This window comes from Nannobrachium achirus (assembly GCF_963921795.1).
Source record: "Nannobrachium achirus genome assembly, chromosome: 5".
Taxonomy (NCBI): Eukaryota; Metazoa; Chordata; class Actinopteri; order Myctophiformes; family Myctophidae; genus Nannobrachium; species Nannobrachium achirus.
In genome coordinates this window covers 24562562-24579782 of record NC_137814.1, presented here as the reverse complement: position 1 = coordinate 24579782, position 17221 = coordinate 24562562, and the positions used below count along the sequence as shown (strand labels likewise).

Sequence of the window (17221 nt, the reverse complement as noted above, 5' to 3'; positions counted from 1 at the left end):
TTTAAAAATATTTTTTATCACACGATTTTGTAACCCATTTCTTCACCCAGTGCCAATTGCCTAATCTGTAATCCTGGGCTCTGCTCTCCCTCTGCCGGCCTGGGGAGACAACGGACTGACCTCATGGCTCCCTCTAGGCATGAGTAGTCCAAGTTGCTTCTTTTCACCTGACAGGGGGGATTTCCCCGGTTTGGACATAGCGTGTGGAAGGAACACGTTATTCCAACCAGTTCCTTTCCCCTCCATCAGCGCCCCCATAAACGGTTGAGAACCAATGGCCTACATTCATGTTCACTGTGAGATAATGTACAGAATACAGTCTAGGGTCGGTGGTGTGCGTGTGTGTGCTTTTGTTTCTGTGTGCAGGCCTACTGTATGAGTGCACACAGCAGGCACACCCGTGTGTGTTTAGTTGTAATGTGTGGCTGAAGATGTTTCCTTTTGTTTTTGCAGCACTGAGCACTGTGTGGTGCAAGCCTCTTATCAGCCAATCAGGAAAGGGCAGCAGCACATGCACACACACACACACACACACACACACACACACACACACACACACACACACACACACACACACACACACACACACACACACACACAGTAAACAAGTAATGTAGTAGAAGTAGAATACTCTCTACGTACATATCAAATATCAGAACATACAGACAGATACAGTAGTAGACAGAGAGAGGGAAATATCACAGTAAAATCACCTCAGTGGCGAACATACACAGACACACATGCACACACGTGCACATCTCACTCACACAAACACACACACTGGGCGAGGGTGTGGAGACAGAGAAGAGGAGGTTAATGTTGTCTTCGTCCACTCAATGTGCATGGTGTCAGGCCAACTTCTCTTCCTCCTCTCTCTCTCCTCTTCTCCATTCCTCTTCTCTCTCTCCCTCCCTCTCTTCCCCTCCATCTCTCTTTTACACCCATCCTCTCTTCCTTTCCTTCTCCGTCACTCTTCTTTTCCCTTCTGAAAAACAGAACAGAAGTCTACGATGGAACAGATGTTTTTCTTATGCAGCGTGAGGCTAGAGTGTGTGAGTGTGAGTGCGGGTGTGAGTGTGAGTGAGCGTGCAGGTTTGCGTGTGTGTTGATGGAAAGTATTTTTATTGGCCCTCTGTTTCTGCAAGGCCATTTTGTCCCCACAGCAGCACAACCCCCTTTTGTAGGATAATATTGATGCTTGCTGTGGTTTCATATACACTGTATGACATGAAGGAGTCTTTAAGAATCCGTCCCACTGCTTTCAATCTGTGTAACTTGTGACAGTTAAATTCTGTTTACTGTAAGTGTAACTTACTTTGTTATGAGTTAAGCGAAAACGTAATTCCCCAATAAAATATATAAATGGCACATTTCACATTCATGAGTTAAATTAAGGATTTTATTGGGCACGCACAAGCAGTGCTTCACAAACTTATACTACTAGGCTACTACTACTACTCAAACTACCTAAAGATATCTGCAAGCTCACAGTTTGTCGCGATGTAGCGTGTCGTGAGCTTGTCGATCTGCTATTTTCACTACTGAAAAAGTGATTAGCTTTCTTTTGAAAATTGTTTGCATTTTCTTCATTATTATTATTCATCTTTTGAAATACATATATATTTTAATTGTAGGAAAACTAAATAAATGATGATATTTAGTCATGACCCAATTGATCCACAACCTAAACATTCCCGACCCACTGTTTGGTAAGCACTGCTTCAGAGCAGCATTCTCTCCTGTGTTCACTCCATCTCTCCCCCAGTGCCGGTCTGCTTGTCAGGTGGGCCTGGGTTGGTTGGTGTGACCAGTGAGATATACCTTACATGGAAAACAATGGTCCTCCTGTTTTTACCAGCTCTCTTGCTCTCTCTTTCCCCCTACTCCTCTTTCACCCCTCTGGCATTTTCAACTCTGCCTCTCTGTCTTCACACACCTCTCTCTCTCTCTCTCTCTCTCTCTCCCCCCTCCCCCCACCTTCCCTGAAATATCATGGTCCTTGTGCAGGCTTGGCTCTCTCTCCCTCTATCAGTGGCGTCATTTCAGCAAAAGCTAAGGTATGGCAAGTTTTGGCAACATGACTGGTGTCTTGCACCGCACAAGACCCCAGTCATGTTGCCATACCTTAGCACCTGGCATGATGAATTTATTTTAAGAAGTTCATTTTATTTTTTCCCCCTGTAGCCTAGCCATGCCTCTGCCCTCTATTCACACCCCTCTCTGTCCCTAGTCTATACTATAGCTCCTTCCTTCCCCTCCCTCTGTAACCCTATTTTCTCTTTCTCTCCCTCCATTTTCCCCTCCTCCATCTCTCCCACCCATCCTCCATTCCCCTCTCAACCTCTGGCATTCGTGTCTGTCCTGCTCTGTTTCAAAATGGTTGCCCACACCCATCACTTTTTTCACCCTCGCTTTTGTCTGCACAGAAAATACAGTACCACGTTACTTCCAAATGACCCTTTTAAGTGTCTTTGATGCACTGATTACTTATTCCAATTCAGTATTCCTGGAGGCAGTGTGATTTAGTGTACCAAATAACTATAGCAGCTGCTTTAGTATTAGATTATCATCATTCATCACATTACCATGTGAGGTTTAACCAGAGACAGAAACAATGCAAACAAGGCACTTTTACATGATATAATGTATTTGTGTTAAAGGTGATACACCACTTTTCCTATTTTAAAACCTTTTTTTGGGGTCCCACTAGCACCTTCTATCCTCACAAAGTCCCATTTCTGACCGTTGTGTCTTTCTCTGGTTTTGAGAAGGTGAAGGTTAAAAGTATCCCACGGGTTCTCAAAACAGGCTGTTCAGATTTGCTGCCGATTGTGACGTCATCACAAAAAAAAATCTAAAAAAAAATCTTTTTTCAAAAAGATTCTTTTTTTTCAAAAAAAACATTTTTTTTTCAAAAGGATTTTGGGGGGGTGGCGCAGTTCAGGCCAAAGGTGGTACTGCAGCTGAAATGCTCTTGAGAGCCATTAAAAAATGAGAGAGGCTCTCTATTCAGGAGTGGTAATTTAGCCTCAAACCTTTGGAAAAACGTTTTTGGGACATAAACAATATGACATAAATACTTTTTAAATGCATGGTGTATCACCTTTAAAGCTGCAGTCAGTAATGTTTGTGAATGAAAAGGTTATTTTGACCAGTCTGCATGGTAGAGTATGATCCTGTGGTCGGGTAGGACGGGCTGAGAAGTGGTCTTCTATGAAGCTCAAAACTGTAGTATTTCTTTGGGTAAGACATAACAGTTACTTTCCTGTAACTTCAATAGTTCAATCCCAGGACAAGACTCATTTGTCTTATTCGCCTGCCACCAAAAATATATACCTCCTCCCTTGTCGCAATGCAGCTATGCTAAAATAGGGATTTTCAGGCCAAGCTAGTCCCAGATTGAGGACTGAACTGGTTTACTTCCACTACTACTACTACTACAATTCTACTGATGCACTCCAGAGTTTTGGCATCCCCAATTCCAGTCCAGGTTTTGAGGGGGACCTCAAAGGCTTTTATTCCTGTTATTAGGAAATAGTCAATGTTGTCTGTAAAATCCAATCTTGAATCCATCTTTATTCTGTAACTATCTTCGCCGTAATCTCCCCCTGTCAGTGATTGTACCGCCATGGTCACTGTTCTCAAAGTGGGTGCTGTCATGGAACCCTATAGGGTGCCGTCTAGGGGTGCTGCAGATTACTCAAATTTAACCACTTAAACCCACCAAACATTCTTTCCGAAAATAGCAGATCTAAGCTCACATTTTGACACGTTGTGAGCTTGTAGATCGGCTATTTTTGGTGAATGTTATGAGAATATGGATGCTGCGGGGTTCAAGTGGTTAAATGTCAATTATTACCTTATATTATTTTCAAACTGTTGTAATGGAAACTAATGTTCTCGGTTGAGTAACAATGTAATTCAGGGGCGCCATGGATGAAAAAGTGGATGAAAAGGTTATTTACAGGGGTGACCTGAACCAAGAAAGTTTGAGAACCGCTGCACTAGTCACTGGGGGGGGGGGGCGCTCTCCATTCCGACATGTCGCCACTCCAACATTGACTTCTTATTGTCGGAGTGGCAACACTTCCATAGAGGTACCTACTTTTCAACCAGTGGCAGTACGTCCCCATGGTTGTTGTGCGCTTAAAGGAGGAGAGCGAGGGTCACTGGAAGGCAGCGCGGACTGTCCTGTCACTGAGCGGCTGTGTGGGACGGAAGTTATCCCCCAACACCCCGTCATTCCCTTCTGGTACCTCTGCTCCTTTGACATGAGACCGCAGCCTCCGAAACTCCTCAATCTGGGGGGAGAGAGAGAGAGAGAGAGAGAGAGAGGTGGGGGGAGAGAGAGGGATTGATTGATTGATTGATTGATTGAAGACTTTGTTAGAGGTTTGCATAAGAAAAGGTACAGTTTCATGACAGTACAGTTATGAGTTGAATACATAGGACCACGATGGAAACAAGCCCTCTGCTTTTTGATACTTGTACTTGCTTACAATCAGTCAAAAACACACCTTTAACTCCAAAATAGGTTGCTATATAGCTCGTACCTGGCTTCTACACAACACAAGTATTATATGTTTTAATGAGCCGAGTCCCAGGGAGAAAGTTATTTAACTTGGCTAAACACTTAAAAAGCCCTGTTGGTGTGAGCCAGGAGAGTGAGAAGTGTATGTGTGCGTATGTGTTTGTAAGTAATTTAATGTGCAAAATCACTGTTCTCTATTTCTTCAAGAGCATTCAATGTGTGGTTCTCAAAGTGGGTTTCAGGGACTCTATTTCTAGGGACTCTAGGGGTTCATTTATGGGGTCTAAATTGACCCTCACAACTCAAACTTGTACAGTGTACAAATGGAACAAAATGGACCTGGGGGGAAACTATAACATTTCAAAGTTTGAGAACCACTGTGTTAGTAGGTTCAAGCTGGTCTACCAGCAGCTCAACCAGCTCACAACCAGCTTGATTCAAGCTGATCTAAGTTTGGGATGCAGCAGAGATGTGCTGACTGACCAGCAGCCGTCTCAACCATGGTAATAGTAAACACCATGTTAGCCACAGTAAACATAGACAGTAGATTTAGTGCTGCCCATAACAAACAAGGCTTTAGCCCCAAACAAACATACGTCTGATTAATAAAGGCGTGAAAATAGGCTTTTCTCTGATCTCTTTTGCAGATCAGACTTTCTGATAACTGACTTTACAGAGGGATCACACAAAAGCATTGTTCGTTTTGCAAGTCATGTCTCTGCTGCTGCAAACGGTCGCAAATCTGTTCAATGCAGCCACTGTAGATAGATTCAGCATCGGCCGCAGGAATAGGCTACATTATTAGATTGTTGCAGAAACCTTGTATCTCCATATTTCAACTTAATTCCCGACTTCGTTGTGCAAGAGTGCAGCAAAAGTAGTGACGATAGCTGATCTATAGGCTCACAACGCCTCGTGTTGTAGATCAGCTATTTTCACGATTTCTTAACATCTTCGCTCCATTTCCTGGAAAGTAACAGTTTTGGACATACAAGGTTTCCACCTGACAGTGACTCAGAACAAACACAAAAGCCGTGTTTGAGCCTCCACAGTGCTGTCAAAATGTTGACTTAACCACGGACCACTGCTGAGGATTTATAACTCAGATTACATACGATGTATAATGTTGCACTACACGCACACACACACACACACACACACACACACACACACACACACACACACACACACACACACACACACACACACACACACACACACACACACACACACACACACGTTGGTATTGCTATACTTGTGAGGACATCAACATTTATGCATGGCGATTTTATGAATACCATTTTAACCCTGTCTCAAAATGAAAATTGCCGATCTACAAGCACACAACACGCTACAGGGCGACGCTTTGTGAGCTTGTAGATTGGCTATTTTCAGTGCACGACACTGGCATGCAACTAAGCATAAATCAGACATATCTCAAACCCTCAACCCACGTGCCGTTGGCAGTCAATATTAGCCGGATGTTTGATGTATCTTAGGGCCCCACACCTGTAGCCATAAAAGACTGCTGCAGTTAGACTAGGGTGTCTCCAGTCATTTAGCACAAAGCTATGGTCAAATGGAACGGATATAAACCACAGTTTAACCACTTAAACCCTATAGACTTCGTAGTCCCCCTTTATGGTCAAATGGAACTGATATAAACCACAGTTTAACCACTTAAACCCTATAGACTTCTTAGTCCCCCCTTTTCCAAATATATTTGCTTAAAATAGCTGATCTCCAAGCAAAAAAACACGTCATGACCTTTTTTGTTTAGTTTTTTTGCTGTAAGGTCTTTTTGAAAAGGGCCAGCAGACCAGAGGGGATTTCAGGTGAAAAGGTTTAAATAAATGTCAGGTGATTTCCATTTTCTACTTAATCTTTTAACCTTTAAACAAAGGGACTTATTTTAGATGTGACTCATCTGGTGATCATTGACTCATTGATTGGCTAGAAGGTTATCTGCACTAGCCTGGCTCCAGACTATAGACCCCGCCCACTCCACTGAGTGGACTGCTCAGGGCCAGATCTAGGCATATGCAAGGGGGAGCAATGCCCCCCTAAATGCCCTGTCTGCCCCACCAAACATGATGGCATGCAAAAAATCTCAAATTAAAAAAATATTAAACTATTTGAAATGTCTTATGCTAAGACAGATGGATAGATAAACTGTTAAGATAATGCTTAATTTTCAATGCATTTCGGGTGTTTGTCCCCCCATTTATTTCCTGTGGGCTGGAGGTCACCCCCCTGTCATTTCTTCCTGCCCCGCCTAATGCTAAAGGCTAAATCCGGCCCTGGAACCGCTTCAGTCTGACAATCTGGCTATATCTGTACAGGATTTGAGGTCCTGACTGCCAGCAGCCAATTTCTTAGACCTTGCGTGGTTTTAAAGAATGTTTGTGTGTTTGTGTCTGTCTGTCTGTCTCTTAATAATTCAAGCACTGTCTCAGTGTTCAATTTGAAAAATCATTGCATTTGTTTTTATCAATGAAAATCTTGGCTTTTTTGGGAATGTCTTAATTAAAAACTAAATGTAGGAAACCAAAAATTAAGGAACCCATAAAAATGTGTCCGCGACCCACAAATGGGTCCCGACTGATTTCTTGGGAAACAGCGGCTTAGCATTATCTGAAAACACACAAGTATACACGAATGGTGGTGGGCTCCAAGCCTAACAGTTTGGGTACCACTGACTACAGGTAGGCCTACAAGTAAAGGGGAACACACACCAGACGCGGAGGCGGCGCGGAGGCGGGGCGCGGAAGCGGCGCGTCAAAAAATACAGCCCCATTATTTTCAATGAACTAACCCACACCGGCGGTGTCAGATGCGTGCAGCCGCACGCCTTCCGCCTCGCCTGCCGCGCCGATGCCGCTGTTCTATTTTTCCAGCGTTGCTGCGCGGTGAACATGTTCTCCCATGGTTCTCCCACCGAGGGAAATGGATGTGCTGTGTGGCAGCGCGCCGCATCCAGTTGGGGTTACCGCGGGGCACTTCACGTGCGTCGTTACTGCAACGCGACGCTGCACAGCCAACCGCGTCCAGTGTGTGCTCCCCTTTAGCGTTCCTTACCTGCATCTGTGAGATGGTGAGGGGGTAACGGTACAGGATCCAGGTCACATGTTCACTGCAAGGAGGTGTGGTGAGAGAACCTTCATACACCCAGTAGTCTCTGAGCAGCGGGTCTGGAGGGTGGAGCAAACATTAGCATGAAATATCATGTTATGAAGTATATTGTCTATAATATAGACCAGGGGTTCCCAAACTTTTTTGTCTCAGGGCACCCCATAAATATTTATTTTTTTATCTGAGGCACCCCTACATTATAATTTTCACTCCCGTATTTATCATCTACACGCGCGAGGCGTTGTGTGCTTGTAGATCGGCTGTTTTCACTAGTTTTGTGTGACAGTCTTGTATGATGAAGCAGGGCAAAAGACATACACATTTGAAACTTGGAGATACGAGGTTTCTGCCCGACAGTGACGATATATCTTAGTGATTATGTTGCAAGAAAAACATTGAGATAATAGCCATTTTGGTTAGAACTGACTGACTGACTCCAAATAAATTCAAAATATTATCAAATTATCTCGCGGCACCCCTAGACTGCCGTCACGGCACCCCAGGGTGCCCCGTCACCCACTTTGAAGACCCCTGATATAGACAATATACAGGACAATATACCCCCATCAGTGTCAGTTTGACTGTATGCATGAACCTCATGGTTCACTAACAGGTTCACATGTCACTAAAAACAACACTTCAGACCTCTCAAAACAAACTGATATAAATACTACTAAACCTCAAACCCAAGACTCACCTAACCCCATGCAGCTCACTTTGCTAGGCTAGGTGGAAGATAAGAGTACAGCAACTTGCAATGGGCCTGGTCTTTTAAGATACTCAGAAGAACCCATGTACCTGTCCAACTCCTTAGAGAGAGAGAAGCTTAAAGGAACAAGGACACGACACAGTCCACATGAGTGACAAGGAGCTCCAGGAGCTGTACCCATGGGCATAACACAATTTACAATCTAGAAATTTTGCAAATCCAGATTGATTTACAATAAGCAAGCACAGCAAAGGTAATACATCAAAGGCATATTAGAAATAGTAGTCTAAAAACGTATACGGAGGTAGACCAAGAACCAGACCAAGGTCAGAGCACTTCTGAGCTGGTTCCCCCAAGATTTAGCCCAAACATGCAACAATGTCATTGTATAAGTATAAAATAGGTCTTGTTAATAGGATTTGTTAAGACATTTCATTTTGTTGTTGAATGTTCTCACCAGGTAAGAGAGTGTTGGGGTTGAAACAGGGTATTATCTTGGTCTTTCCCTGAAAAACAAAACAAAACAAAAAAAGAAATACAATAATACATTATTAAAAATCACCAACCGTGTGGTGTATTTTCCCCCCCTGTTCTTGTCATTCTTCTACAAGCCTGTTTGTCATCTCACCTTGTACTGCAGATCCTGTAGAACTTCAGTAATGGCCTTCAGACCCAAGTGTTCCTTACCTATCTGATACAGGACACAGGACACAAGTCACAAAGACGATGTGTATGTGCGAGTGCGTGGCTCACTTGCTTATACGGACGCACGCATGCAGGCAGGCGTATGCCTGCCTCCCTGCGAACAGACACACATTGAGCCACGATTTTTAAAGACAAAAACATTGTGCATACTGTGTGTGTGTGTGTGTGTGTGTGTGTGTGTGTGTGTGTGTGTGTGTGTGTGTGTGTGTGTGTGTGTGTGTGTGTGTGTGTGTGTGTGTGTGTGTGCGGGGAAGTGCAGCAGGGTATGGCTGGAACTCTCTACAAATCATGGGTCTTCTGCCATTTAAAGAGACCGGGGAAAACTTTGCCTTTCTGATGTTCCCACGCTTAAATATTGGATTCTTTCATTGGTCCCATGCAGGCTCACAATTCTCAATAATCGATAATTGATAATTGATTTGGATTTGAAGAATACCTGTACAAAGAGCGCTATGGTGAGAACCCCGTTCTTCTTTCCTAGTGCATCCTCTAAGCAGTTGAACAGAGTGCTGTTCCAGTGGATCAGATGTAGCTGGAGAGAGAGAGAGGGAGGGAGAGTATAAAAGCCTGATTCATACTTCTGTTGCGCTATAGGTCTACTTTGTTTGGCGTGTGAGTGCGACAGAGCACAAATTAGGCTTTCATTGGCTATATACATACAGTAGATAGATTAAGGAGGCAAAATGGTGGAACAGAAGCTGTATTTGACAGGTCAATGTTTACAACAGGTGTGGGAGTGTACTGTAGTCAGTATAAGCCTCCTTGTCAGTTTTAAGTAGAGGAACCATCAGCTGGTGCTGACCGAAGGCTTAAGAGAGACTCAATATTGAGCCCGGCTGTACATACTGGATAATATACTGTAGTCTTATCATTATGGGACTAGAAGTCCACTCCCGCCCCTTTGTCTGGCTGGTCCTTTAAAACAAACTGAAGATACACAATTTTTCCCCATTGGGCTTTTTTTCACTCTATATATGATGATATCTTGCATTTCATGTAGGCCTTCAACTGTGTTGTTTTTTTCTTCATCTTTTTTAACACAGTTTTGTTGGTTATTTATGGGTATATTTCTAAAAAAAAAAGAAAAAAGAGAGAGAGAGAGAGAGAGAGAGAGAGAGAGAGAGAGAGAGAAAAAAAAAAAAAAAGAATGACCTTTTCCGACCCTTTTCTGAGAAGTGGGAACAGTAGTAGACTATAATACATTACCAAACTGGATAGGACTTCTCTGCTCTTTTCACAGAATGGCTCACAGTTTAACAGTTTCTCACTGACTATAGCTAGCTCTGTAGCTGGCTCATATTGCTACAGCCAGAGCAAACAGTAAAGGAAAATCACTCAAGTCAGAAATATCAAGTTACACACTGTTTATTTTGTTTTGTGAGGGAAATAGGATTGACCTCCCAACCACGGTCATGGTCATAGCCTTGAGTGTGTGTGCGCGTGTCCGTCCATGCATGCGTAATGCGTATGCGTGCGTGCATGTATGTGTATAGTCAGTGTACCTCCATAGGAAAGGCCTTGAAGTTGACGGTATGCTCTGAACCTCTCTGGTGCTCCTTGCCCCAGTGGAAACGCACCTCGTGCAGCTCGTACTCGTGGTCACTAGGCAGTGGGCCGCCGGTAACCACTGGCCACCATGCATGGCATTGTGGGTAAACAACAGGCACAGAGAGTTATAGTGGGCAGGTGAATTCAGGCAGAGAGAGCGAGATAAAAAAGATTAATCTGCGCTTCATTTCACCAGGATAAACATTCATTCAGCTGTTATTCAGCTGTTATTAAAACACACAATACATGGCATCCAAAAACGACTACAGTAACGGTCATTTAACTCTTTTTGATTGATTGATTTATTTGAATACTTTATTTAATGTATTAACACGATAGTACAGTTTTCCATTTGTACTGTCTCTGAGCTACAAATGGATAAATGAACACTGAGGATTATTCTGTGTATAGAGTAATAGGTAATATATGGAACAAAGATTTATCACATACCCGTTTACTAGTTTACTGTGGGGTTAAAGAAACTATGCTTACTAATATACTACAACAGACATTAAACTATGAGTCGGGACCCCAAGTGGAGTCGGGGGCAGGTGACGATGGGCTAGGGGTTGCACATTGACTATTATACAGTGTTATTATAAGTACTGTAATGCATTATAGACATGGGCTTCATGTAAAGGGTAACCAAAAAGTAATTTTCTAAAAGTACAGCCAGCTCAGCCGCCTTGTGGTTAGAGGGTCCGCCCCGAGACTGGGAGTTCGGGGTTCAATTCCCTGGTCAGGTCATACCAAAGACTATAAAAATGGGACCCAATGCCTCCCTGGCTTGGCACTCAGTATCATGGGTTGGATTGGGGGTAAGTCCCTGTCACATGCTAGCTATAGCGTCATGTCCAGGGGGTGTATTCGGGATTGTACTTGTACATCATGCCGCCCGGCTTACGCTACAGAAACAGGAGATAGGCTCCTGCCCTATGGGCCACAATGGCTCTGGAACCGCTGGTTCCCATGAAAATTATAGTCGTTATTGGAATGACTTGAATCATTTATCCTGACCATAATATGATCCAGAACACTGTGTGCTTGGACACAGTCATCTCCATTACTGTTTATCTTTCTTACTGAATCACAGAAGTACCAAAAGTCACCTGATTTGGACTTGAGCATGATGCGCACGGTGTGTCCATCGTTGATGACCTCACAGTCACGACACACCACATAGTTGGGTGACAGGACTCTGTCCAGGAGGGACGGGTCGTACTGAGCCTCTCTGGAGTTCAAGTTGATTGGAGACTGGTACTCACCGTTGGCTGCTGGGAAATGGAGTCCCCACTCTACGCCTGGGTGTGCGCGCACGCACGCACGCACGCACGCACGCACGCACACACACACACACACACACACACACACACACACACACACACACACACACACACACACACACACACACACACACACACACAGAGAGAGAGAGAGAGAGAGAGAGAGAGAGAGTTGACATACTGGTAATTGATGATTTATCATTTTACATATTCATACTCATTTGTTTATTTAGTGTTGAAGTCATCTGGTCCTTCATATTTTCCTACTCCTCCCTCCTTCCCTGTCAGTATTCTGTATAGAAGTGTGTGTGTGTGTGTGTGTGTGTGTGTGTGTGTGTGTGCGTGCGTGCGTGCGTGCGTGCGTGCGTGCGTGCGTGCGTGCGTGCGTGCGTGCGTGCGTGCGTGCGTGTGTTTGTGTGAAAGAACAGTGCATGGGAGGCCACACTGTGAACTAGTTCAAATATTCCAACAGCTCCTGGAGCTCCTTGTCACTCATGTGGACTGTGTCGTGTCCTTGTTCCTTTATGCTTCTCTCTCTCTCTCTCTCTCTCTCTCTCTCTCTCTCTCTCTCTCTCTCTCTCTCTCTCTCTTCACCTCCAAGGCCCAGATGGCAAAAGTATATAGGGTTTGTGTGCCAAAGTTTGAATTACTTTTTTATGTGTGTGTGTGTTGCATTTTCTGTTCCTCTCAATACAAGGACACATTCAGTCCCGACTTCACCGTACACTGGCAGTGTTCTTGACTAATTTTGCTAAGCACTTTTTTGTTGCTTTTTTCATGATTTCATCTGCCTTAAATTTCAATTTCATCAGATCATACATACTGAATCCATACCAGAAGTTATTTGATAAGTATATCCATAACAAGTCCCCATAACGACAGAGGCCATGATGCTGCAAACACATAACAGAGGGCATAGCACACTGAGCCACCAGAATGTTCCCAGTCTGAATTATATAACATGAAACAATATATTCTGGCATATCGATTTTAACCACTTAAACCCTCCAGTCTTTAGAGAAACGGACTTGAGTTACAACTGGATTATAACTGCTTTTTTACGTCTACGCCAAATCCCTTCACCAAATAGCCGATCTAGAAGCTCACATTGCGTTTTAATGTGACGCATAGTGAGCTTGCAGATTGTCATGAGATGTAATGTTCCCTCCAGAATATGGATTCTGCATGGGGTTCAAGTGGTTGAAGATTCCATGGCCTAGATTCACTTCAGCGGTCTGCTAACCTCAACCATTAATAGCAGAACTTGGAACAGGGTGTCTTAGAAATAAAAGTCATACAATTAGGAAGCTAAAAAGAAAACCTTTGGTAAAGTGTCATGTTTATAGAACGACGGTGCTATTAACTGTTTCCCTAACAACTACAGTGGAAAGATACCTTCATTCATTCATAGAAAGACCCTCACATTCTCCATCTCCTTAGCAACAACAGTCCTTGACTACTAACTCCTGCTGGCAGACTTTCTCTGTGGCTACACCACATACAATATGTCTGAATGAAGCAGTTTGTGTGTGTATGTACGCAATCGCTTGTATGCTGTGTAAATCTGCCAAAGTGTGTGTGTGTGTGTGTGTGTGTGTGTGTGTGTGTGTGTGTGTGTGTGTGTGTGTGTGTGTGTGTGTGTGTGTGTGTGTGTGTGTAGTGTGTGTGTGTGTGTGCGCGTGCGTGCGTGCGTGTGTGTGTGTGCGTGTGGGTGTGTGTGTGCGCGTGTGTGACTGTGTGTGTATGCACATTGCACAGGCACAGAAATAGGTTTGTCTAAAGTCAAAGAGCTGTAAAAGGAGCTTTAGTCCAACTTCCCAGTAGAATACTAAGTTACTAACTGCGGTTGACAGAACAATTCTTTACTGTTGGAGCTCTTACTCTGTGACTTCATTAACTTCAAGGGATACCTGACTGACTGACTGACTGATTGACTGACTGATTGACTGACTCAACAGAGTGCTGTTCAGTTTGTGTGTTATTCAGTTCTATCTTTGGCCGTAATTTTTAAATGGCATGCTGAGAGCAAGCTGTTAACTCATTCCTGTTATATATTTCCATGAAAAGTAAAGGATAGTTTTACCTAAAGTGAATCTTTCTATGAAATACTGTCTCTATAAAAAATTTTTAGAGCATTTTCCATTTTCATCTATACAGTTTTACAAATTCTAAAAACAAAAAAGCAGTGCAGTCTTTGAACAAAGCAGAGGTTGGCCATGCATATCATTTATTTAAAAGATGTGAAATAGCAAATACAGGGGGAAAGGGTACATTGCAGAAATTCAGTTAGGATGTAAGCAGCTTTACTTTAACTGGGGTGTTGTTCAGACTCAAACTCATGCAGTTAGGAAGCAGAAGTAAATGAGAATTAACGTGTACTACTTGTATATCATTATTGCATTACTGTGTGTGAAAAGAATCTTAAAATGCTGGACCATGACAAGACATTGTATTATCTACTATGGTATTAGTAAGAGGTCAGGCAGGCAACACCATATTGTAATCAGTCATGGTTTTATGAATGCTTAACATTTATAAGGTGTTTCAGAGGCATCTTTAATCCATTTCTCCGCTTAAACTGCTCGCTTGCCTCAATAAAATCCTTATAAACCATCAATATCACCAGCCTCCCGCAGAAACCCACAATCTCCGAGTTTGATTTTCACAACTATGATTCCATGTTATATAAAAAGATCCGTGGATTATTATTATTATTACTTTTTGGAGATACTGGGTTTCTGCAGTTCTGTGATAGCATTTCTTAAGTCAATCATGAATGGCTACAGATTATACTTACAGTAGTATTGTTACAGTTCATTGTTACAGTTAATTCCATCATGGATGCTCCGTAAAGACAAAGTAAAAAGTAGATAGTGAGCTAAGGATGTCTATAATTTACGTGTACAGTATGTAAGACAGCCATAATAACAATCATAAAGGTTATTTCATACTTTTGATTATTCTGAATAATGTATCGGGCAAATCTAGACTGTTATGTTGACAAGGTTTCATAAAGGATACTGTAGGTTAGTAGGTTAAAAGTCTAGTAAACAATAGCCTGCAAAACCAGTTTTGGATCACAAGAAGAAGAAACAAATACTTGGAAATGGAGTTCCCCAAGGTAAATGTTTGATAAGTACCTATCCTTCTACTGGTAGTCTACAAGATGACCCCTAATCCTTTAGCCTAGGTGTGTAAGCTGCCTAATTGGGACTGACTCAAATCAAATCAAGAATATGAAAAGAATTAACCCATGCAGTCAAAGGACCAGGTCACCTCTGGACTTCTGGACTTGTCATATGATGCAAAATGCATCATATGACCAGTTGTAGCATGCTGAAATCGGCTGTGTTGATCGTGTCCCACACAACAATAAAATAAGATCTGGTTGTCCCAGAGGTGACCATCATCACAACACAACCATGGTGCAAACCCTGCAGCAAATGCACAATTTCACTTTGTACTCTTGGCAAAGGTTCTGCTTGATAAGAAACATCTGTGTCATATGGATGTGCAAATGTGCAAACATATTCTTTGGAACTGGTTGAATTGAAACTAAACCCATGATTTCCCTAAGGTAAACAAATCCATTGTTGGCTTGCACTATATAGATTTTTGTTGTTTATTTTGTTTTTTTCAAGCAACAGTAATTAATCAACTCTAATATTCAACAATGTCATATAATGTAGAATTCTGGACTTAAAATAAAAAAAGAAGCATCTGCTTTTCTGTGAAAAATCCAGCACCTTTGTTTTTCTAGCATTGCATCTGTGTGAGTTAATGGTCAGGGTCTTACCTTCCTCGTATCCCCAGGACATTTCATCCGTACCAGGGTAATAATCAGATTCCTCATTCACATTGTCGGCCATGGTGCTGCACACTCTAATAAGGCTGTCACTTAGCTCAAAGTAGTCTCTTCCTCACTTAACACAAAGTTACTGCCGGGTTAGTTCAGTGTTGTGTTCAACTGAACAGTCACCAGTCTGATGAATTCACCCAGATGATATAGTCTCTCGTATGTTCTCCTCAACAGTGTCTTGGCAGCGAGCAGCTGTCCTGATGATCAGCAACGGTCTCTCTTCTCTCTCTCCTATACTGTCTTCCCTCCTCTGTTGTCTCTGTGGATTCCCACTTCCCAGGCTTTTGTTATTCTGCTATTCCTCCCTGCAGCTTGGTTTTCCTCCACTCCTCTCTCTCTCTCTCTCTCTCTCTCTCTCTCTCTCTCTCTCTCTCTCTCTCTCTCTCTCTCTCTCCCCTCCCCTTGTTACTTCTTTCTTTTCTCTTTGCACTTTGTCTTGTCCTCCTTTCACCACTCTTCAATGTGCTGTCTGACAGTCAGGCAGGTGTCATTTAGGTCTAATGACACTGACAGCTGAAGAAAGACTGATGGTTTACTTTGTTCTAGTTATGAGTGGTGATCTGTTCTCTCTCTCTCTCTCTCTCTCTCTCTCTCTCTCTCTCTCTCTCCTCTCTCTCTCTCTCTCTCTCTCTCTCTCTCTCTCTCCAGGCAGTATACAGGACAACGCTGACTGGAGATGTCTAGCCTGGGGCCAGCCTAGATACTAATACATCTAGCAAACTAACTGCAGTATTTGTTTTAACATGGGTCGGGATGTCTAACTGGATAGGCTAGGACGTCTTTATGCCCCCCCCCCCCTTCTGTATAGATCTCTTGTTTTTGTTCTCTCTCTCCCTTCACTCTCCTTCTCTCCTTCTATCTGCAGAGATGTTTTCTGTTTCGTCTCTGTGCTTTCGATCTTTTCATATACCTCCTCATTTGAGGAGTTGATCTCTCTCTCTCTCTCTCTCTCTCTCTCTCTCTCTCTCTCTCTGAGGATGCAGGTGTGCTATGGGTTGGGCACCGGCTGCTCCCTAACAGCCCAGCCCAGCCCCATACACATGCAAAGTCTTATACTTAACCACTTAAACCCTACACTTTGTTGAGCGGTAGTCCCACAGGGCTAGTGACCCTTGTGTTTTCACTCAACACTAAATATCTTAGCTGAAAATAGCCAATGTGCTATTTTCTGTGAATTATTTTAACCCCGAATACGGATGCTGGGGTTTAAGTGGTTAACCCTTCCTGTCACCCTCTGCTGAATCTCTGTTTGTATCTTTGTTGTTTAACATAATAAAGCCTGTAGTGTTATGTATGATCAACATTAACAACACTTTGGATTTCACAGTGTTAGTGTACTCACACCGCGGGGATGAGGACCTGGCACTGCTGAGGTTGATGTCCGGGCCCGAACCTCAACACACAAAATTAACTTAACTCGCATATTAAGCTCCAGAGCAGGGTGCCAGGGCAGT

At 43.1% G+C, this 17221-nt stretch overlaps 1 protein-coding gene across 1 annotated transcript; it reads right to left on the bottom strand.

The window, feature by feature from the left end:
• Positions 1-910: 910 nt before the first annotated feature.
• ca8 (carbonic anhydrase VIII) lies at positions 911-15981 on the bottom strand. Its single transcript, XM_080726060.1, has 9 exons — positions 15705-15981; positions 11735-11926; positions 10580-10704; positions 9514-9609; positions 9001-9063; positions 8830-8878; positions 7610-7722; positions 4102-4301; positions 911-982 (listed from the first exon to the last, which is right to left on the bottom strand). The coding sequence occupies exons 1-8, from the start codon at positions 15775-15777 to the stop codon at positions 4167-4169; spliced, it is 846 nt and encodes a 281-aa protein (XP_080582186.1). The 5' UTR covers positions 15778-15981; the 3' UTR covers positions 911-982; positions 4102-4166.
• Positions 15982-17221: the final 1240 nt, after the last annotated feature.